This window comes from Lineus longissimus, chromosome 2, assembly GCF_910592395.1.
Source record: "Lineus longissimus chromosome 2, tnLinLong1.2, whole genome shotgun sequence".
Classification (NCBI taxonomy): domain Eukaryota; kingdom Metazoa; phylum Nemertea; class Pilidiophora; order Heteronemertea; family Lineidae; genus Lineus; species Lineus longissimus.
This window is the reverse complement of record NC_088309.1, coordinates 6,367,458-6,392,695: the sequence shown is the minus strand read 5'-3', so window position 1 is coordinate 6,392,695 and position 25,238 is coordinate 6,367,458. Positions and strand designations below refer to the sequence as shown.

At 40.4% G+C, this 25,238-nt stretch overlaps 1 protein-coding gene across 4 annotated transcripts in view; it reads left to right on the top strand.

Moving 5' to 3' along the window:
• LOC135503598 (small conductance calcium-activated potassium channel protein 1-like) overlaps positions 1–25,238 on the top strand; it is a 120,453-nt gene that overhangs the window by 68,011 nt on the left and 27,204 nt on the right. For all 4 annotated transcript variants that reach the window (XM_064797213.1, XM_064797216.1, XM_064797215.1 and 1 more), the window contains 2 exons: positions 21,992–22,419; positions 23,357–23,492. In XM_064797213.1, the coding sequence (XP_064653283.1) occupies positions 21,992–22,419; positions 23,357–23,492 (564 nt within the window). The remainder of the gene's footprint in view (positions 1–21,991; positions 22,420–23,356; positions 23,493–25,238) is intronic.

Genomic DNA, 25,238 nt, shown 5'->3' with positions numbered 1-25,238 from the left:
AAAATCGCACTCAGTGCGGGAAATCTACACTAAAAACACTGCGATTTGAGCAGCGACAGGGTTGCGATAGGCTGTGGTCACTCTTATTTTCGTCACCACCAGTCGACCGGATCGAGGCTACACGCAGAGCCGAATCCGTCATTAATCTACCGGAGTGTTACTAACGTAAGACTCTCGCAAGACAAGCAGTTGGTGTGACTAACGATCGCAACTCCATCGTATCAATAACGCATGCATAAATCGCAATATATGGTAAATTCCGGCCCGTTTAAATCTACGCGCATAGCGAAATCATTATCTGCCGGGGTGCTACTAGCGAAATACTTTAGTCCCACCAAACAAGCAGTTAGTGTAATTAACGATCGCAACTCTATCGCATTTTATCGCATCGCAAGCATAACTCACACGGAAGAATCCCCTCCTAAATCTTCTGTATTAGCCGTGGCGGAGATCAGTCCACCAACGGCACTTTCCTGCTGCCGACTCAGTGACCTCATCGCAAATCATAAAACCGTATCCTGTTTAATGCATTGTACGAGCGGCGTGGTTGAGTTGCTTACTGGTGGCTAAAAGTACCCAATTGATGTGGTTTTTTGCGCTACTATCTAAATTTCAGCAAGTGGCATTTGTGAGATTCGCACATCTGTCCCAGCGCGGCCAGCATCAAAAAAAGTGAAAAGGAACATATCGGAAATGCTTGATAAATGTGGCGAAGAAAATGATGGCTATAATCCCCACAGTGACGAGTGTCACTTATCTATAGTGGCATCCCTCACCAAAGAGCTTATCGTGTTCAAATATGTCATCCTCAAGCAGCGATATTTTCCCTGAACATGTACATGTATTAAGAAGGCTTCTTTAGAAAGTGTCATCAACCTTATATTGCTTCATGTAAGTGTAAATAAAATAAATGTGTGGTGATAATCACAATACCACAGCACTACAGAAAGGTGTTCTCAATCTGAGTTCCATTTATTTTGCTCTTGGGTTTTTTGGCGTTTTTTAACAGGCCGATTCCATAAATTGACAGACACTTGAATATCGCATGATCAAAATACTACAGTCAGCACCCTTTATCGACCTCCATTGAAACGTATCGGATTCGTAAGACCTTAGAGATCCCCAGAAGTCCAGTGCATACCTCATGAATAAACTCCACAGTAGCCGCCATTCAATGGAATACCAAAGAATCTGTCATCCGTCATGAATAATGCACATCCCAGCTAGAGATGGGAACAGGGTTAATCACAGAGAGGAGATACGGATTCCATCGCATGACTTTCAGACCAAGCTGATTTGTCATTCATGTTGAAGAAGAAAAACCAAGCAACTGTTAACTGATTTACCAATTGCCTTTTTGACGACAACAATTTTTAAGATGCAGACTATCTAAGCTTGCATCTTAAAAAATATGAACGCTGAAGAAAAAGGAAGACATCAAAAAGTATGTTAGTTTCACGATGCTTTTATGATATTGTAAAAAATATACGTCCTGGCTGAGTCCAGGTTTTACGCACCAGTTTCCTCTCGAGTGATTGGTCGAATCTGTCCACCAGTTGTGACACGTGTTATGTCGTCTTTTCATAACATGATATGACCAGGACTAAATTTTCGATGGTGCCTGATTATAGAAAATAGGCCATATGAAAAACATCAAAAAGTCTCGGTGTCGCGATGTTTTTTATGATTTCGTTGTAGACAAAAGTACGTGTAACATTTGGTACTGATTGAGACCAGGATTTACGCACCATGCCTCCCAAGGGTCTGGCTTATCCGCCACCAGTTGTGATACGTGAACGTTATTGTATTCTGACACAGAAATCAATAGGTAATCTGCTATCGGCTATTGATCAGTTGAATAAACATCTAAACTCCATATTTGATCTTGGAATCGATACTGCTGAGATAATTATAGCACGTGCCGCTCAAAACAGGTTGCGATTTTTTTCACAAATGTTACTTTTTGTTACCATCAGTTCAGAGGAAACCTGTTCGGTGGCTTCAAACGTGTGTAGTTAAGAGCTTAATCAACACAATAGGGTTTAAGGTGAAGCTGTCAAACACTGAATAGATAGATATACATGTACATGTAGTCCAAGTTGTATCCGGCGTAAAAGTATAAAATGTCCCACTGGAAAAAATGTCCGGCGCTCTTGTATTCTTACGGAATATGGTAAATGTATGGTCATTACCGTCAATACCACGCCCATGTAGCTCAGATATAAAGCTCACAAATCTGTAGTTCCCTTGACATTTTATCTTAGGACATTTCATACTTTTACACTGACCAGAAATCGGGTATGGCGCAGTAATTTAGCCCGTTAATTTCCTGTTAGGAAAGACCAGGGCTTGGTTGTTCAAAAGACGTTAAGTCACTAACTAGGCATTAACTTTTTACTTGCGTTGTCTCCTTGACTCAACACCATGTACGCCAGGTTAGTAACTAAATTGCTTTGAACAACTAAGCCCGGATCAAATTTTGTATAATGTAAACGCATGATTATCCTGCCAAGGCCGGGCAATTTCCGATAGTGAAAATGACACTAGAGCCACGTGTCTTAGTACCAATTGGTATTGGACATCATCCCACCTGTTTGTTTAATTCAATTATAATTAATATTAGTTCAGAATGATATTGTTTAACCAGTTGTTCATATTTGCTGAGCCTACAGATAAAGCCACGTAAAATAAATGTTTTGGCTAGGATCCTTCTTTCAAGCTATCGCAGGGGATTTAAAACATCTATTTCTTGCGTTGATTCTGCATCTCAAGCCAGTCAGATGAGGTTTCGTCAAAATCAGTTTCATTCAGTAACATGGTTCATCAAATCTCTGCACAAATGAAAGCCGGTGTAGAAGTTTAAAATGTCCTAGGATAAAATGTCCGGGAACAAAGGATTCTATTATGCGCTTCAATCTCTGAGCTATTGACGGTCAGGGTCTCTATAGAACCATATTGCAGAATACAATAGGGCCGGACACTTTTTTAGAGGGGGACACTTTTTACTTTTACACCGGCAGGCATTTACGATGATGAACGTGGCCTGTAGAGAGATACATGTACTTTCTTTTGCATTTTCTGATGAAGTGAAGAAATATTTTTTAGGAAGGCAAGTGAATGTACACATGATAGTCGGAGACGCTATTCATTTCACTTATTTCACATGGCCTGATTATGAACCGCCTGGAAATTCAATATCTGCAAATTTCCATGAATTAAATAATGAATGAGGAACACTCTAGCGTAATCAAATATTTGACGTGAGGCGTAGAATGTGCTGAATGTGCTGTTGTTGCACATGTCTTCTGCCGTTAGAACAAATACGCGTGCATGGCTATGAATGAAATGAAATAGAAGATTCTACTTCATTCACGACCGAGTGTATGTACACAATGTCGTGAATGTACAGCTGCCACATTGTGGTGATTCACGTTACACACTTCGCAATGTAAGCATTTCGTTGGTTTCGTAAACAATGGACCACAATGGAATTGGGCTTAGTTCACTTTGGCGAGAGGGGCTTCAGGCAGTCACCTGACCCCCCCCCCCCCCCATCGTGGTAATAACCATGGCCCGATTTCATTGTGTTCCGCTGAAGCAGAACAAGGCGGAACAATTTACTTGTACATTTCAAGTTACGTGAATCATCACACACAGGCCACATATCATAGCGAATTAACAAGTATGTTTTATATAACAAACCTTACTACCTTCATGTAACTCTACATTAATTCAACCAGCAGTCAAAACCTTATTTCCTTATCAGCTTTTGGTATATTTTCAATACAGTTACAATAGGTATACAAAGCATACGACTCACAATGCCGCGTATCAACGTATATCAAGCAACAGTCATCGAGATTGATTTTCAAAATATGAAATTGTATAGGCGTATACTAGAACTAAATACTCGACTATTTTACTCTTAATTCTAATCACTTATACAACAAAACCAGAGTATAATTTTCAAAATTGATTTCGGATGTGCTGCTGGATATCAGCTGGTCTATGTGTGGTGTTATTAACGCAAACACAGACAAATGCTTCCTCACTGAGCCATTCCATCCGGACTTGGAAAAGGCCTTACCGTACTCGGCAAGTGGTTTTAACAGCAGGGCTCTTTTGACTGATCAGATATCGTATAGATTTTCAACAGTGGGAGTAAAGCAACAGCTGGTTACAATAAGGGAGTGTACGATGTACTATGGCGACCTGTCATGAGAATCGGATGTGGAAAGACAATAGACATTTAGTCATGGTTCAAGAATACGCCTACTCACTTTGGGATTAAATCGGTTTTCGCAGAATAAATCTGATGAATATACAGCTTTTATCATCTTTAACGTCCATACGGCCGACTAGAAATCGGCGATAAACTGTTCGTTGTGCGATTGTGTATAATGATAGCGTTAAACCTATCCCACATGTAGGCTCTGTGGGCGAGGAAGTTGGTCTCGAAACGACGGAAACCGATAGACAGGTTTCGCAACCCTCACTAAGAGCTCCCAACTCGTACCTCGGTCCTAACGCTACACTAACCTCTGGGATGAGCAAGACCGAAATCGTTTAAAAAAAATCGTTATCACAACGTATACTATGAAGAATCCCAAGGCTTTACTGCAAACAATATACTCTGACCAATGGTTGCCTTTCTGTCTGGTAATAGAAAGAGTTATCACTTAATGTACATCAAGTAATCCATACTTGCGTACATGTATATCACTAAAAAAACACAAGCAACGAAATTGCATATACGTACATGTAGTATGGTCTATATGGGCTAAGAGAGGAAAGCGTTGAGTCATCTCTTTCGTGTCAGCCTATAATAAGGCCATTTCTAAAGCCTTCAGCATGACAGTCGATTTACTGAGCTTCGCCGCAGAAGCCAGTCAAATAGAAAATCGGTGAGCGGGTAATGAAAGGCTTCGCCGAGTATTGGTGTTAAGATGGGGCGGGTATATAGCTTCGGATCCTGATATCCATCTATGCCCAGTTCCCAGCCAGTGGTACTTACCAGTAAGATAAGGTGGTGAATGTCATAGAGCCAGAGGGTTGCTTTCGTTAGGGAGATCGTAGTCATGATACTGAATATGAGTGAATATGACCGCTGGAATATTGTTGGATGCGGGGGACGTTGACCCAGGGAATATAGAACTCGGGGAGATACGCATACGCACCACAATCACCGCATACGCATCCGGGCGGATGAACACTGCATGGTCATAAAGAAGCAATGAAATGGTACAGTGACATTGACAACAATAGAAAGCCATATGTTTGGTCACGGTCGGTGTCATTAAACGGATATAATTTTTAGAATCGTGTGTGTTATTAAATCAATACCAAGAAAACAAGTAAATTATTCACTTTTACGGCGCTTCTATGCCAATGTTGGTAATGTCAGCATCATATGCCGCCATTTTAGTCTGGTTAATATTGATAATGTTCTATAATCACGCTCTTGCAGTCATTTATGATGCTTTAGTTTCACTGATGTAAGACCTTTCATTGATTATTAGGAGAAATTGACAAAATGTCAAGCCTGAACATTATGACGTCATGTCCACCGGCCAACTTGATGACGCCAACCCATTGTCTATAAACATTGTCTATAAACTGGCCATGTGCCGAAAATCCCCCGTAAAACTTGCGTACAATGTATCTAAAATTTACACTTGCACCTTGTGTCTCTTAGGACTATGTCAGACATCCTATTGAGAGTAAACAGGTGCGTGTTACTCTCTTCTTAAAACTTCTTAAACCAGCTGGATAATTGAAAATATTCACTTAAATATTGTTTCACGTCTCTATGGAAATAAATTCTTTACTCGGTGGAATACTCAATTCACCGAGCTATCAATTTCTTCTGTGAAGCTCAGCAGCTCCGCTAAGCTTTCAATTTCCATTTTCCATAAGGATTTCGGAATAAAGCGGGCTTCGTGCTGGTAAAGTGGTGCTATAAACCAGATGAACTGAGACGAAAACTGGGAACATGCGGGTCATCGTAACGAATTAATTTCAAAACATCTCTCATAAGTCCGGTTTTCGTCGTAGTGTTTGGCAATATGTTGCCATCATAACATTACTCACCAAATTGCCACCGAATACAGCCTTGAGTAATGCCCTCTTGCAATTCATCCCTTTTCTTCGGGCTGTCGGAGTGGCGCAATAGAAACATTGCCTATCAAATCTGGGGTCCTGGGTCATCGATTTCCGCTCAATCATGCGGGTATACTTGTCACAGACTGAGCGAGAGAGAGCGGTGGTTTCCTTCTATTGCCCTGTCTCCTCCGAAAGTATCTTTACGGATATTGTGAAAAGAAACTTTAGAAACCGTCGTTGCATTATCAATAGTGGGTTCATAAGCCATTTGATGTTGTGCCAAGACAATGGCACAACTCGATACTTCTTTGAAGTTAATGATCTCATTTTCGAGTAATGAAGTTACCGCGGCAAGTAATTGGTGATCCCTGTTGTGCGAACTGCGGGTGGACGCGGCAAGGGATTGATCGAGATCGTAATGCGAGTCGGGTTCATCAGATCAATGACATGAATTATTTATCTTTTTTTGTCATTGAAAGTATGTTTGTATTGACCGATGCGGCACAATGAGATGATAGGGCGTGGTCGAACCAATAAGCCAATGTCAGTGTCCTATTAGGAAATCTTTACGATATTTCGGCGGGTTTATTCTTGATCCCGCAGCCGTTGATTGTCAGAACAAAGATCACCGACCTCCCAATGACATTAGCGCCCCACCTCCTGATATTGATCACACATGCTGCTGTTCCCCTTCTATTAATTAATGCCATCATGGTATTAAGACACGGGAGCCATTGACTAAATATATCGTATTGACGGCGGAAAGCCATCATCACGCTTATCTTTCTTGGTACGTTTGGTACGTCTGGTGATTGCCGGTATGATAAGACCTCAGACCAAAGAGCTAAACCAGAGTGTACAAAAAGTCGTATCTAAGGCAAGTTGGTATCCCATAGCAATACATACGTATCCATCATTGTGAGATAGGGCCGGACTTACTCACCGTGGGGACTAGATTGTAGATTTTGTTATAGATCCACTAATACGCAACCGAATGGTTGTTTGGTAATCCCGTTGCTAAACTAGTTTTGATATATGGAATGGCGTTCATTTTGAGGTCCTTAAGTAACTCTGATTGATGAGAATGCCCAACATCGAAGGCCGAGTTATAAGGGGAAAGACACTCATTACAGAGGTTGAGAACAGCGACTTATCAAGGATCCTTAAACCTATACGGACAAAACTCTGTAGAAGAGGACCAATTGTGTGTACATTCCTATCCGTATACCTATAAGGATCCGTAATAAGTCCCTGATCTCAATCTCCCTAATCCTTAAACGTATACGGACAAAACTCTGTGAAAGAGGACCAATTGTGTGCACATTCCTATCCGTATACGTATAAGGATCAGTGATAAGTCCCTGATCTCAATCTCCCTAATCCTTAAACGTATACGGACAAAACTCTGTAGAAAGAGGACCAATTGTGTGTACATTCCTATCCGTATACGTATAAGGATCCGTGATAAGTCCCTGATCTCAATCTCCCTCCCCTTTTTTGGCAGTTAAAAGAATTTAGGCCCATGCCGTTCAATACACGGTCTATTGTCTTTAAACAAAGCCTAGCTGCTTGCATTGCGCCTAAATCCCCATTGTTCGACTATCTTATCAAAGGGTTAACAGGGCAAATATTGAAAGCTTATCTAAATCCTAGGAAAATCTTTCGTGGGGGTCGATAACCGGCAAGGACAAATACAATGTGAACGTAATGACTTCGTACAGTCCACACATAGAAGTCAGTCCACCTATCTTTCTCAGGGAGGCATATTCATTTACCAATGACTGCCATTTGCTGCAGCTAGTGGTAATTACAGTCCAATCATTGAAGGCTTTTAGTGGGAAGCAGCTTCTGGCAAAAACCGCTTATCAGCATTGAAAAATGCCTCGCTGCAGCTGATTTCTTAATGGGATGTCAATTTGTGCTACCAATTTTTCTTTTCTCTTCTTTTCTGCTCTTGAATTGAATCTACATGTAACTCGCTTCCATCAATAAACACATGTAGAAGTTGCCAATATGGATCAAAAGATAATGGCCCGATGGTTGACGCCCAACTGACAAGACATCTATACTTTGATCAAATATTCATCTTGATCAACAACATCTCCGAAATGTTTGACAGCTGGTGGCTTTGTAAAAATGTTGCGAAAGCACGGAAGTACATGTATCTGAAAAATACGTTTGCAGTATTCCGTTTAATGCAATTTCTTGAGTGCTGCATTCCGGCTGCCCAGGTCATTGTGTCTGTATTGCAAAAATGTATTTTTTCCGCTTAAGCTTATAGGTGAAGTGGAAAATCCCCGGCATTAATAATAACTGAATGAAGGATTCCTCGCTGGAATATCTCCATCAATTCAGCGTGGCTGTGAGACATGATTTGTTGTCATTGGTATCCCATCATTCCAACATGAAGTGGTATATATACGCTAATTGCTGTTGACAGTGGGCCATGCGGGCTGTCCATTGATGGCGATTTAGATAGTTCCACGCATAATTGCGCTGGATACCTCGTGACAGCCTATGACAGTTTGGTCCGCAATCACCATAAATTTCAGGAAACTGGCCATGGCCGTCAGAGTCAAAACTTCTAACGCCATGCTCTTTTATTCAGATATTGAAATTTCCAAATTCTGAGCATTTTCGTCTTCTCACACTCCAATGAAAAATACGAAAATGTCGAAAAGTCTGAATTTTTACGCATTGAACATAATCAACAGAAACCAAATATAGGGCTAACTAATTCTACCCTCTATGAGTGAGCTTTTCTTTTCGACATTCGTGGTTCTTTTCTAAACGAAATTGATTTGAAGTTAGCAACTTCACCAATCTCTTCAATCCCTGCGTGCAGCGCTTTCAATACAAAAATGTCTGTAGTCATCGTAATTGACCTTTGCAGAGCGATTAGAAAATCGCATTATTTTATGCTATCAATTAGTTTCAAGATGTTGCACATTGTCGCGAAGAGGATGCAATGTTTAATCTATTAACCTAAGCCTTATGACAAGGTCGGCTGGCTTTATTACAGAATATCTCGTAAAAATTATTTCGTGGTTGATGAAACATGATACATGTTGGACATATCAAAATCGACTTGTTGCGTGAATTAATGCAACGTGTAATACAATGGTATACGTATGTAAGTACATGCACGTACATGTATCAATCATTAAGAAAAACAAAGTTTCACCATGAGGTATAAGATATACTTATGTGATTAAAGTAGAGCAAGTTTCATATGCTCTTCAGTCAGCTGGGAACAATTAATGATAATTTGAAAAAGATGCTGTTCGTGCTCTTGAACATCGATCTTTTTTCCTTAATACACAATGAATGGTTTGTTCTTAATACTGAATCTGAAGCAGGTCTTGTAACTGACTATACACCAGTGTGAAACGAAGATATTAACACTATTAGTTTTAATTAGCAAACAAAAGCCATATGTTTTTCAGTCTATCGAGCCCTCTACATATCCCCCAGGCCAGTGCTGGGTTTCGTATCCCGTAAATCACCGAGCCGCCATGATAAATGAGATGTTATATGAAGGTATCCCGGGAGTCATAATGCCCATTCTCGCTCGGATATAAAACATCTCTCCTCGGGATCATTCTACATATTTCTTCTAGTATCATTATGTTTTGATATGAAAATTAGCCTATGTAGTTTTACGGGAAGCCTTCGTATTTTATACTGATCAGCTTGCACGCTCCATAACATATTGTACACGTTCTTGGTAAAATAGCATCTTTTTTATTTGCAGTTGCTTGGCTAATTTAGCTCAATTTATTCTGTCGAAGAAAGAAGGAAAATCATACAAACCTTTTCCAACTTACAAATTTGACTGATTTCTTACACTCATGACCAACAATGCTCTAGTTAGTTCAACTGTTGAACAAAAGTTCCACTATTAAGTAGAGGATGAGAACCACTTATTTTATCACTATGGGTATATTTATCTCACCTGTTGTATGCAAATCTACGTTTTTATCGTACATTCTTCCACAATACCTTTGACCGAAAATAAATTGCGCTTGGTTAAGTGGTATCACCATGGGTATCATATTCTAGCCTGGTACTTTACGCGCCAACACAAACCGTTTGCCAGAATTGCAAATTTATGCTTCGCAGACGCAAATTAACTCTTTCCCATTTGATTTCCCTTGACAACGGGCATGATGAGAAGGAGCTGTGGTTAAAAGAATAGCAGGAGGATTGTTTGCTTTAGCATAAGAGTGTGTCGTTATCGAAAACAACAACATCCTGACTCCCTGTGGCATGTATCGCTAACATCCCGGTATACGATAGCAGTCTTTTTCATCATTAGCAAAGACTTCGTGAGTCAAGAGAAATCAACAAAGGCAGTGGTACTTCATGATTATGTTTATGTTTTCCCGGCTTGTTTTTCCTTGTACGAAGTAGCATGCATAACCATATGTAGATGTAGATGTCAATGATAGAGACCATGAACGTCCATACCTCAGAACTTAATTGCGTATAATAATAATTTCTGACTTATATGTACATGTATATAGCGATATTTCGTGGTATCTTGAACTTCTAGGGCATTTCAAACGTAAACACCAGCTCTATCAATTATCGATTGCACCAATATCTGAGTCCTGATGCTGGGCCAGCATTTGTTTAGAGATAAGCCATCATGGTCCCTTTAACACCTACCTCCAGAATAGTCTTCTTTGTTATTGTGATTTCCATTTGCGTGTTTAATCATTACTTATGATATCAATATCTATACTTTCAGGTGAGTATATCCCAATCAGGCGATAATTGATGAATGAGAAGCGTAGTCAGGTAGGGCAGAGTAATCAGTTTGATACTATTGTGGCGCGGTCGACGCATGATGATAAAGTAGACTTCTATCTAAATAAATGACTAAGCAAGGTTCTCTATGGAAGTAGTGTTTGATAATGATCCACCGAGACACCAATTTACTATCATGGGGATACTATCAGCCAGATTTACTATGGGGACATTATCAGCTGGTTAGGCAAGGACGTTTTATAACTTGCTTGGTTAGGGAACCATGACCTGCTTTGGTTGGTGCAAAATAGGCCAGCGGTCAAACATCAGTCAATATCACATCTCATTGTTAGTTTTATGTGTTTTCGAAAAGCTATTGATACCAAACCTCAGGTATTGGTTGTCTCTTCAAACACCACTCGTGGAGCTGTCATTTTAGTAGCTCCACCCCCGCAACCAATACCATCCTTGAGCAATGATGGTGCATGTAACCTAAACGAGAGCGCTTTCTTGCCAGTCACCATGCAACTGGAAAATAAATGCTTGTCAGATTGACACTCACCCGGGTAAGTACTCGCGTAATAGTCCTTTTTGCCTAGCCAAGAATTAAAGATACATCTAGTATAGGCCTACTCACCAGGTAAAGAAATTGTGCACTGTGAAAAATAACCCAAAAACTAATAAAAAATGTGTTTTATGTGTATTCGGGTGCTTGTGATGAGATGCAAAAGTGAGATATTTAGAGTAATGTGTGATATGTGCACAGAATACGTCCATCTTGTTGACCGTTTGATCACAGATCCCCGGTTCTAGAGAAAAAAACATCAAAAAGAAGATTTAACTGAACCTAACATAATCTACAGTTTCTTTTCTGGTAAGTATCAAATGATTGAAAAGGGACCCATTCTACGACGAGAGTGCGGCTCAGTGTAATCTAGACTGGCAGGCCACATTAATCTATCAGCATCCTGAGGAATCCAGGCAGACTGCTTATACATCTTTGATACAACCCGCGGGAGTTATGATGTTTATATACGGGACATTAGCACTGATCGGAAAGTCTTCTATTTTGTTGACCTTGTGATCATAGATCCCTACGGCTCTGGAGTGGGATGTGATGGTTGTTGATAGCGGAATAGGCTGATGAGGTGTAAAGTTAAAAACAATTTTGAACATTGATGGCTTATGTTGGTAGGTTAAAGCTTGATCGTTGTACCGTAATATGTCGAATAAGTCTTTTAGTTCTGGCCCGTCAATTACGTCAACAAAAACCAGTATCATGCTGTACATCGGTCATGTACGCTGGTTCGGTCACAGTAAAACATTACTAACATTATTGGTACAGAAACGTGTCAGCTTACATGAAAAATGTCGATTAGCGGAGCTGTATCTCGACATGATAAGCCAATTTGTCAAGAACGGTTTTTTAATTTTTTGATTTATAACCAGCCACTGACAAAACGGTGACAGGGAAGCTGCCGTGCTAGCTAACTCAATACTTACCTCCTGAAATTTGGCAAGATATAAAGGAATAAATGAAAGACCATTTTTGGTCATGACACAACAAGTGCTGAGGGAAGTAGAAAAGAAGATTTTCCCGACGTGTATTGCCATTAGTTATTGACTCGATGTTGCCCGAAGTCAAAGTGCTATTGAAATTAATCCTAGGTACTTCAGCGATCGCGATTACCTTAAAAGTGTTTGGTGTCTCCTTCGCTACAGGTATTTGTAAATAGATTTTTCTTTTGTAACAGAGAATGATTGTACTGATACTCTCGATGAATTATGATACACGCTGACAAGCCCCGAGGCGATTTATCAAAATAGTAACTTGAGAGGAGTTCAATATTTTATTGATATAAATGTAATAGAGGGGGGAATTCGTGCAAAGGCCATGAAGAGCTTTCGGATTTAAAATTCTGTAACTAGAGTGAGTCCAACAAATCGGCCATCACAGATCATGTAGCCAAGGACCATAACATCGATTGGGAACAAAGCAAAGTGGTGGAGAGACGGCCGACACTAATCGTGAGATGGGTGAAGGAGGTGATATGTTTTCTCGAAGCTATTAGCTTAAGCGTATTTCTTATCGCGGGGACGAAGCATTAAAATAACGCTTCATCAGAACCATGAAATGGTATCAATAGTCCATACACGCAAACGGGATTGTTCTCAGCATTTCAAAGCCAAATTTGCCTCATAGCTTCCGGTGGTACAGACACCTAACTTTGAAATGATAAGCTTCCTGTGCCTTAAAATCTGTTTGATTGCCATCTCTTTATTGCGTTACAGTAAAGGAAGGTAACTTCCATCACATCCCGGGCAAATAAAGCCACTTTGATCAAGATGCTATCGTAATAGGATTGGTACGAGATCCTTGGACTCGGCTCGGTTAGGCCAGGCTGCCATTACGTTTTCCGCGCAGTTAAAAGAAGTTAGGGCAACCACAATACGCAGTCTATTGTTCACAGACAAAGCCCGCTCGCACCTATAAATTCCCTTTGTTCCACTGGCTTATGAAATGTTTTCAGGACTTATCTTGATTACATTGACCCTTACGAAACAGCTTTCAATGAGATCAATAGGCCTAATCCGGATTGGGCAAATAAACGCTATGACTTGTCATGCTGACTAGTTCCATTATACATGTCGTTGATTATTACCCAACTACGTGTAATCAGAGTCACTCGGTCATGGTCATTGGTGTATGTAGTACAGCCATGCATACCCATGCATAACAAACCTTACCAATCAAAGTAAGATTGGATTTTTCTTTAGAACGTTTTTTTGCATGTGCAAGTGCGGGGCGTCTGTCTTGCATTTTGCCATATTAGCCAGTAAATCGTTTTGGAGCAGAAGTATACATGCGTGTGACCCACCGTAACATTTCACCTTTGACCCTTCTATCAGAATACCACTGCACTTACGACGACAATGATAAAAATAAATTGCATTTAAAATTGCATTTAAAGATACGTTGGAGAAGATTAAGTAGAAAACGCACTGCTTTGAAAAAGCTTTTGATGTGAACTTCACAATAATTATTTGCTCTATTTTATAAATTTGGTTCAGCTTTTCTCTGTTGGTGACATCAATGACAACACTGATGTATTTTAGGTTCAGGTGCCTGTGGTCACAGTTACGTACTTGTAAGCTGTTTAGAAATTAAAGAATGCCTTCATCTTTTGCATCAGAACCTGAAAATATCAGCCGTGGTGCACTTTGTATCATTAATGCGAGACCTGAGGCCAAGCTCAAAGTAGAAATATTTCGTGTTCTTCTGGAAGTTTCAGACTTTTGGAGACGACATGTTTTTACCCCTGAGGACATGTTATGCTATTTAAACTATTTAGACTTCATGATATTCCCATTTTAATTCCAATTAAATCCCAAATATGCAATTAAAAAAGTGATGATGTGTTGGCCTCGAGGAAAGAATTTAAAATTAAAATTTTCCCAGATTTTTCTGCAATTTCAAACGGATATGTCGTCAAACGGATGTTTTTCTTGATTTCATGAAATTATTGATTTTGAAGACTATTTCTGGCTCTGACAAACAATTTTTAAAGAACGTGTGTTTTCGATAACAGTAAATATTAGGTAGTTGCCCAAACAACGATATGTTTACATGACCAAAAGTGAGTTTCTGATATTTGTTGGACACACCCCATTAAGACTACACCCAAGGGCGTCAAATATCGTCAGATGATCATCTTCACTGCGTCTTTGATATCAAGTTGTATTTAAAAGCAACGTTGGACCTGCAGTTGTCGAGTGTTCTTGGAGATAATTTTGAAATAACCCACCTTGAGATCTGGAGTGTCGAAAATCTTAAACCATACTTTCATTTCTTGCTCTTTGTGTTAGTTTCTCATCATGTTGGTTATGAATGATAAGTATGGTGTCTTAGTTCAAAAAAGTGTGGTCCCACAAAACGTCTGAATAACAGTCTGCAAGACGATAAGCTCATCTGAAAAACAGATATAATAACGAACGGGAAAAGACACCGTTCTCTATGAAAAAATATTGTTTACAATTTTATCACCTACGCAAGTATGTAAAATCTCATGAATCAATCATATTTTACGTCGATAATGGTTTTGTGTGACCCGAAAGTAACTTCTAATTTACGCAAATGAAATAGACCCAGTGGCCACATGTTGAAGCGATTTAACGGAGTTCAATAATGTTTTTATCGGAATTTGTCAAAAAAATTGCAAATATTGGTGAATCATTAAAGCAGGGGCGTGTTACATCTCAGATAAATTGGTATTAGTGAATATTTCAGTCGACACTCCATTAATCAATGTAAAGTGGTCATTCAATGTTTCACTTTACTTGATTTTAAGATAACGCCAATCATTTTTTCTTTGATGATACGAGTGTATTAGGCGGTCACGGTTTTCCTTGGCGCAGGAATGCGAGTATTGTACGTTTTCTTCGCTTAGACCAAAAACCAGTTTGTACTTCGGCGTCCTTTCAATTGATGAAGTTAGTCGTGGTTATAGATTCTTCCCTGGAGATGCTAAAACACCCAGCCTCACTTCACAGAATAGATAGCCCTTAAATATCTTTGGTTCGTGCCTGGTGTGATCGGCTGAGTAACATTGTTCCATCAGGTGTAAACATTCACGGTATATAACTGCGTTTTCCTCTATGATTTCGTCGCCATAAGCCTACTTCAAAGGCACTCTCGGTCCTAATTCTTCTCAACATTTGATTGTATTTATTTTTTATGACTGTTCTGCAAAACCAGGGCAATGTCTGTTATCTGTTGTTCCTCTTTTGATCCACAGCAGCCATGTGGCCTGTCTCTCGTTGTCTCTGAGTAGGCAGTTGTGGAGCACTCTAGAACATACTCATTTCTGATCTGAAGTTATCTTCAGGAAATATTCGTTTCTCTATATCTGAACACGTGATCTGAAATATCTCTCTTCCGTTTGATTATCATGTTGGTCCTTAGGCTGCGACAAATATTGCTGTCCAAAATAATAACGTATTGTGTACAGATCTATTTTCGTAATGCGTATCGGCAGATCTGTCCATTTTTATTGTTTGGCAATAAATCTATTACAAATAAATCGTTGTTTGTTAAAAAAATATTATATTGGATATATCTAAAGATATATATTAGTTATTGACGCACAGGGTGTTAAATTAATAGTAAAATCAATCATCAATCAATCATGCTGAACTTGTTTGTTGTGAATCTTTAATAAAAGACCCAATCCGACGTCATTGCATCATCACTTATTGATAAATTGAACTATAGATCTTAGGCATACATGTAATTGAAATCGTGAAAGAAAAAAAAAGCATTTTATAGATTTTTGTGAAAAATAACCGATTATTTGTATCTTCTTTGGCGACGCCACACCAAATTCGTTTTTAGAGAAGAAAAAGTACCACTGCCAATGTTTGCCAAAACAATCAGATTAAACTAAAAACAAGACAGTCCTTGCTATATCTGAGACTGTAACGAGTCACTCGTAATATAAAAATATGTTGTAACGGAGTTGCTGTAAAATAACATTCTCAAGTACGATGATCAGATATAAATATGACAGACTAAAAAGGGTTTGGCAGTGTACATGTAGGTGAACAAAATGTGGGTATGCCGGGTAGGTTTCCATCTGAGGTTATGACCCAGAATTCCAAAGAAAGGAGTCCGGTGCAAAAAAAGGACACAGGATTCTATTATGCACTGTTCATCGCTGAGGTATTGCGATGATGGGCTGTGATGGCCTCTTTTAACGTTATCCCACAATGCGGACAAAAGGCTTTTTCCAGAAGGATACTTCAAACTGCTACAACATGTATAACACCGGAATGAAGCCATCTTCTGTGTGATAAAGTAGCCCTTGTTTTCCGATAACATCATCACACTGTCGGAAATGTCAAAGCGGGAAGACAAACAATAGTCTGTCGTTTGAGAGCCGACCTCACCGACCATGTTTGAGGCAATATCTTTGTACTGGGCGATCAGACATTTCTTCGGTCAGGTGCAAGTGAAATTGGCAATGCTTCTTTAGCAGTGACGGCAAGGAACTACCGGTATTATTTCCTTTTATGTCTTGCCGAGACGTTTTGTGTTAGTTTTGAGATGTCGGAAAAAATGATAGAGCAAGAGTACAAACTCCTTCCTTTCTATACGTTGAGGCAATATCACTAGATGAGGGCATCATATGTAATCCATTTCCGGAATCACCGTTGGTCACATTCATTGATAAACCACTTGTTGAGTAGTTAGCACTCGTCATTTTACTGTTAATTGACAGTTTTCCTGCCTGGACCCTCTTGGTCAGTGAGTGGTTCAACTGATATTCAAGTCATGTTTCTCTGCAACCAAGATCAGTCGTTCTAGAGTAGTGTACATCCCATCACTAAGTGTAGGCGGCCGAGCCTCTTCTTGTTATTCCTAAGCAAGCACTTAGCTCGACATTGATCTTCTTTTATTGTCATTGCGTGCATCCTCCATGGCAATAGTTGATTACTCTGATCTCGTGATTTAATTATAAGGCGGAGATCACATCGTTGGTTCAAAATGGGCAACCGCGTCGTGATCTTGCAGCATCTAGGTCTGACGCACTTTAAATTTGAACGGGGAACTTTTTGATAAAAGTTTTTTTTTTCATGTTCCTTCTTCCTTCACTTGCTGGGGGCAGACACCACTCTTTGTTCTGTAACATTGATAACTCCGCGGTATACAACTTGCAAAAACTTCTCATCTTCTTCAAACATAGGCCAGACAATCACGAGTTTGACGCACGTGATGAGAAAATTATTTCCTTACATCATACAGAATGTACTTTTATTTGTCTGATGGGTAGCGAGACAATCTGTCGGGTAGAAATGGCCACTGGATGAAAGAAAGTCTCTTTCTCACTCCCAGTAATTTAGTAATGATGTATAACCTGAAAGACAAAGTCCACATTCCTCAGCCTATTTATATGTACATGTATCAGAGTAGTTGTTTTTTGGCGTACTGAACTTCCAACGGTAAATATTGCCTCCGTTGCCTCCACCCACGCGCTTAGCAATGTCAATGCATTGAGGGTCAATATGCTTTTTAGCGGTGGGTTGACGACCTATTAACTAGTATATCAATTTGCAGCGACAAATTAGTCTCATGAGCAATGCGAAAGACCCGCAAAGCCTCTATTTATATAGAACACAATTGCCTCTAATAGCATGAAAGGATCAAGCGCAGACAAAGTAGTTGACTCAGGTGTGAGATGTATAGATACATCGTAGTGAAGTATTTTTCTTCTTCCGATTTAAAAGTCGAAACATGACTAAAGACTTTTACAGCATGGCGGTGTGGGCGTTCTTGAGAACGACAGTTCCAATTACGAAGCCTGGAAAGTAGGCAAGGATGCTATTTGGCAGAGAACGCTGTAAAAAAGCCAGTATGAGGCGTGTGTCCATTAGGTGGGCGTCAATTTTTGTAGTTTTTCTTCATTATAGCTGCTGTCATTAGTCAATGATATGTAATCATCGTTATTTTTATTACCACCATATCAATATTGACTGTCAGATTTTCTGGCGCATGGACAATATCTGTGCAATGTATCATTCCGGTAGCCGCTGCTAATCTGCCGTGGCCACTGACTATCCTTCTTGATTCGTGAAATCGCCCAAATCTCGGTAGCGTAGCCATGCTAACCATTCTGGGTCATGGATTGATGGTGGTAACTCTGTACCGACACTGGAATAGCGCATTATTTTTCAAGCTATCCAATGTTCATGCGATATCCATTGAAGCAATGGAGATAATTTCTTGCAATATCCAAACTAAGTCCAGCGGTGCTAGCTTTTGCCCAGGTCATAAGCAAGTTAGTTGTCACTGCCTGTGACCATAACGAAGACTTCTAAATTCCACTTCTAAATTTCACATCAGAAGAGAGTACACGACCATTTATCACTGATATCTGATTCTTTACTTGGCGCTGATGGCCATCTGTCTTGACTGATAGAGCCAGAAGTGGCTTGCAACTCGACTGAACAGTCTCCCAAGGGACCTTTAGGATTATTCAAGGTCAACTCCCACAAATCTCGTGCTTGGGTTTAATTACGTCGCGTAAAAAGCCCATAAACATGTCATTCATTTCAGTTACACATTCTTAGACAAATTCATACATGCTCGATACCAAGGCCAACAAATAACTCTAGATGTGTGTACAACTACACCATGTACTATTTTGAAGCTTCTAAATATTACAATCAGCGATATGATTCATTTTAACGTATAAAATACCACCATATTCTCTTGAAGAAAAAAGCGATACTAATTTTATATAGCGAAATAGAAGTCCTATACTAACGTGTACTTTTTATCTCTGACTGCTGATACCTAAATTGTTTCAAAAGAGCACTAAAACGCGCTGGATCGTACCCTTGATAACCCCTAAACATCTAAAAGAGCTCTAGGAACACATTCCTCCTGATTATAGGTTACAATGTGATAAAACGTAAACAAAGAAGAAGCTAGTGATACGGAGGCCATTATACTATTGGAAATTGGATGCTATTTACGTCAATGTAGTTCAATGGAATCTTTGATAAAGGCGGTTTGTTGATGTGGTGACGTCAATTGGAAATGGCGCCCATTCAGAGGCACTTACAAGGGCAATGTTCAAGTTCTTTATTGTCTTTAGGCGTTATTTTATCAAAGCTTGAAGGTGTCGCTTCAAGTAGTTTATCTCCTTCGGTTTCTTTTTGCTGACTTAATAGTGCCTGGAAAATTAAAAACGCTGCTATAATTTGAATGAACTGATTCATTATTCATTGTGCACTTGTAAAGAAAGTTTCAGTGATAAACATATTATTTCGTTTACGTTTTCTTTTTCATGTGAAACTTTCAGCCATGGCCGCTGGCCTGTACTTTTTCAAGGCGAAAACAGAAATTAAGATATTTTCAATCAGCAGTTTTGAAAGCCGTGCCTCTAGATTGAACCTGCTGCACCTCTAGATTCAACCCTCTGCACCCCAAGATTGAACCTGCTGCACCCCAAGATTGCACCAGTTGCACCACAACCGAGCGTCGTTGTAATAAATGTAAAGCAAAAGAAGAAAAATCCGTCCTACTTCTTCAGCCTTTGCTCAGCACTTGGATGTGTTGTTCTTTAAGAAGTATTCCTCCTCCAAGGCGAGATGAGCGTTTTTACGTGCCACTTCGGGTAGGCACCAGTTAGGTTTCTTGCCTAAATAGCGACTACGTCTTCGGCCAGATGTACGGTACATTGCATGCCACTCAGGTTTCTCTATACAGTATGTATAGTGGGGTCTTTCACTTGACTTATCTCTTTTGGATTAATAGCGTGGAGCCTCCCGGCGCAGCGAACGTGTTCTTGGTGGCGAAATTCCCGGGTAGATGCACTCAAAGTCTCGTAAGCTTCCTTAAGCAGCCGGAACATGGTTCTCTCTATGAATCTCCTAGCCCCTGGGTAGGATGTCCCTCCCGAGGGGCTTAGTCAGCGGCGTTGTCTAAGGTCATTAGCGCTCACACACACTGACGGTTGATCGATCAGGAGATAGACAGCCTACTCAATCAAATTTGTGGTATTCAGTGGTTCGGTTAGCGTCATAGCGCCTCATACATGTGTAATGTACACTCTAAGAAATAAAGGTTTTTGAGTTAAAGCATGACTGCCATTGAGTACGTTTCATAAAATACATACAATTATTATTTGTTGCTTCGACTCATTCGATTTCCGACCTCTGGGGCAGTTTGTTTTGGTTGCATCAACTTTCGTGCTGTGAAAGTTAAGCATATCTGTGCATACCTCATGATCAGCATTCAATCGCCCAAGGCATATAACCGTCGATGAACATTAGGTGAATCATCTGTTTTCATTTCGTGTGAAAAACAATTCGATAGCGTGATATAACTGCGTGATTTAGTGATGTCTGAAATGTACACATTGCCAGTGTTGAACTATTAAACGTTCTTTCACCAAATATTTTTTTCACTTGTTCTTTTTCTGCTCAAAATGAAGCAACATCATCAGTCCCGAAAGATTTTTGACTTTGAAAATGTTTCCGAATTTTGAACTGACTCTGAAAGATGCGTCTTCACAGTCTGTTTTCAGCAGGTTCGGTTGCAATTCTTCCGATAATTTGATCTCTTATATGTCGATATAGAGTGGGGCTTCAATGGCAACCGTTACACGTTCCTTGACAAAGTGTCTAAAATCAGAGCAGAGGTGAGACCTGCCCACTCACTGCCGTACGATAACATACTCTCTTGTCACTGCAACAGCAACAACTCTACGACTAGCCACATTTTTCCCACTAGAACAACATACGGCATGATTTTTACCAGTCTATACCTCCGAGCGCAATTGGTCCTGTTGATAAGGCGATCAAAGAAGACCACGTGCCATCTGCGTTGATACTCTTGGCAATTAATCTTTGGTTAAAAACACCTCGCAAATATTCCGTCGCCGCCAGATTCACATCAAAGAAAACATTGGCACAGCGGATGAATTTTATTACCCGAATGCCTTCGGGAAAACCTTGGTAACTATGGATGGGCTGCCTATAGCAACTGAAACTTCCGCAAAGTGATTCCCATTCCTGTTTTTTAATTGCTTTCGTCTCGAAATAATGGATTTTCTCATTGAATGTCATCATATTATTATCAGGAAGGAGAATTGTTAAATTGGTAGATTGGAAGGAAATATTGTTCACAGACAACATTTATTCATAGCTAAATCTACAAAGTAAATCGAGCGTGCTAACTTGTCACAAGAACTCGTCCTTGTGTTTACCAACAGTTAAAACTTCGCCGAAGTAATGTACGTATGAGATGCTATAAATGTGATGCTATAAATGTGAATTATAATGTGACATTCTAAACTGTATGTCTTGTACTGTATATAGCTGACAAAACACTCGTGCCTTGAAAGAGATCCGAGGTACAAGAAGTCTTTCGAAATTCTTAGGGGAATTACTGATAAACTATCACTTTTTTCACATAGCAGAAAAGGGCATGGCATCGCCTTACATGCAAAGTCTTTATACTCTACACAGATGACTTTCACTATCATATACTAGTATGTTTCCAATCATTCTTTTATTTCATGAATATTTCTATATTGGTTTCTAAGACCCGTTTCTTGCCTTGTCTTTTCAGTTATTCGCTGTAGATAATTGTGTGGAGGACTGGAGAATCGCCATGAACGGTCGGCGGATCGCACAAATCATTGTGGAGGTGACAATCTGCGCAATCCATCCCATACCAGGATTCTTCGAATTCGACTGGACTATAATAAGAACGGACCGACACGGCGACGAGGAAGCGTTAACTGAGGATGTGCCTGTTGATATTTTACTTGGGCTTCCTATGTTTTTTAGAATTTATTTGATTTTCCGTGGCATGCTTCTGCATAGTAAATTATTTACGGACGCCTCCTCGCGGAGTATTGGTGCACTAAACAGGATTAATTTCAACACGCGATTTGTGCTGAAAACGCTAATGACCATTTGTCCTGGCACTGTACTGCTTGTTTTCATGCTTTCTTGGTGGATTTTAGCCAGTTGGACATTACGATTTTGTGAAAAGTGAGTATGAAAACTGAAGTTTTCAGGAGAAAGGATGATGAGAGTTTTATGCAATATGATTGCAAAAGAGAATATCATATCAAATTGCTTGATGCCACGCATGAGAAATCAAGTTTTTTCATCTGGATGGGGAGAGGGGTCCGCCATTTTGCTTCCAAATTTTGATCTTTTTGGCGTCACTTAAAAAATCTTAAATTAAAGCGTTTTACCAAATGGGAAGGTCGAAGTGGGTTATACCTTCTTGAAATTTCATGCGCTGGTGAATTGAATAGCGATGAATATCAAACGCAATATCAAAGACACAATTTCAATTTTTCGTATCCACAGACAATATGTTATGACTAACCCATCAATGTCAGTTTTGATAAAGGCTTCCCGGCGAAGTCTTCTTAACATTATCCCTGTAACTGCGGAGGACATTGGAAAGAACGTGTTGCTGTTCTACGCTGTCACGTCCATTGTAGTTGTAATAATAAAACTATAATCCACCAACGCCTATTGCTATGTCATCAGGGAGGTTGAGAACAGCGACTTATACGTTTACGGATAAAACTTTGTAGAAAGAAGACGAATTGTGTGTATATTTCTATCCGTATACCTAAGGATCCGTGATAAGTCCCTGATTTCAACCTCCCTATGTTGTCGGCAGCGTATGTCGCAATGGCAGCTGAAAAGCCTGGCTTGGCGTCCTTGCAGAGACCTGTTATCTGGGTGTCTCCCTGCAAATAATGCCAGCTACCGTGACTGGTCGTGTTGGGACAGGCACTAGCAATGTCACAGTATTGATAAACTAAATGAAATTTTTGTCCTGATTGGGTCAGCTTAAAATTTAAACCTCAGTGTCTAAAAACTCGGTAAAGTGCCCCTAGGCCCTCGAGCAATTTTCGTCAAAAAGTCCTCGAAATATAGGGGAAAATATTTCTTCTCTCTTTTTCAGCTTCCACGAAACAAGACACAAAAATTTCCTGAATTCGATGTGGCTGATAGCAATTACGTTTCTTTCAATTGGTTACGGTGATATTGTTCCTAATACATATTGTGGCAGATCGATAGCTATTGCTACCGGTGTGATGGTAAGTCTTTTTCATGTGTGTTTTTGATATCTGAATGTGATATTTTGGAGACCATCTCTTACGCAGTTCATTTTCTTGAGTCCATACAACGTTAGAATGCAGCTGCCTATGCGGGGTTATTAAAACCCCTGATAGGGAGGTTGACAACAGCGACTTATCTAGTGTAACGCCGCACGCTCTGCTACCATGTAACGCCGCGCACTCTGCTACCATTTAACGCCGAGCGCTCTGCTACCATGTAACGCCGTGCGCTCTGCTACCATGTAACGCCGAGCGCTCTGCTACCATGTAACGACGCGCGCTCTGATACCATGTAACGCCGCGCGCTCTGCTACCATGTAACGCCGAGCGCTCTGATGATGTAACGACGTGGGCTCTGTTACCATGTAACGAGGCGCGCTCTGCTACCATGTAACGCCGCGCGCTCTGCTACCATGTAACGCCGCGCGCTCTGCTACCATGTAACGCCGAGCGCTCTGATGATGTAACGACGTGCGCTCTGCTACCATGTAACGACGCACGCTCTGCTACCATGTAACGCCGCGCGCTCTGCTACCATGTAACGCCGCGCGTTCTGCTACCATGTAACGCCGAGCGCTCTGATGATGTAACGACGTGCGCTCTGATACCATGTAACGACGCGCGCTCTGCTACCATATAACGACGCGCACTCTGCTACCATGTAACGCCGCGCGCTCTGCTACCATGTAACGCCGAGCGCTCTGATGATGTTACGACGTGCGCTCTGCTACCATGTAACGACGCGCGCTCTACTACCATGTAACGCCGCGCGCCGGATACGGGATGTTGGTTCTAATAAAGTGGGATAAAACCATCAGCCGATACCCAATTTAACGTTAGGTTTGCCCCTCCAGAGGCTGTAAATCTTGACCTGGCAGTTTATAAGAATAGTGACTGCCGGTCGTCAACAGAGAGATCAGAAAGAACCAACTCAACAACTTGATATCGATTTCATACTTTTCATTAGGTAATTTACAACTATAGGATAAGATGGATATGGCTCTAACTGTAGCGGGAACTTTTCAACATCAATACTTGGCCAATCCACATCCACAACTAATACAGATGTCAATGATTGATAGTGAATTCATAACTAGATTGTTACTAGGGTAACCAACCGCACATTTGCATAACTTTCATTTTGAGGAATTCAATCTTGAATCGCGCTAGCCCATGCTAATTCAGTATAAGAAATCATCTGTTAGTTTAGCGCAAACAGCTGTGCATTGATCCGCAAGATTTGATTTATAGTTTCATATTGCCGGCCATGTTGTGTTACGTGTGACTCGGTCAATGAAGGTTCCAACCATTTTCCGATGCACAGTAATGTAACATGTTTTATCAAACGGGTACATATTTGTCAAAAATCCTCCTTATTTCTATTCAAATAAATGGCGAGTCATTCCGAAACAAGACACTTATTGCATGTAAACTGTCGATCACTCTCCACCGCCATCTCCATCCGTCAAAGTTTTGTATCAAGATATGCAGCTGACGAACGTCTTGTTATAATGAAATGAGCGAATCCAACACATTTGGCGATAATGGGGGGTCAGTTAAGCCGGGACGGAACAGCGTTATTACGCAATGTAGTCCCGGTCATGCGCAAGGAAGATGATATTGTCCTTGTCCTTCGTTCGCGGAGAGACTGGGCAAGTCTGGAGACCTCGCAGAAGTACAACACCGCAACGATATATATTTTCTACTTAGTTCCATTTCACAGCC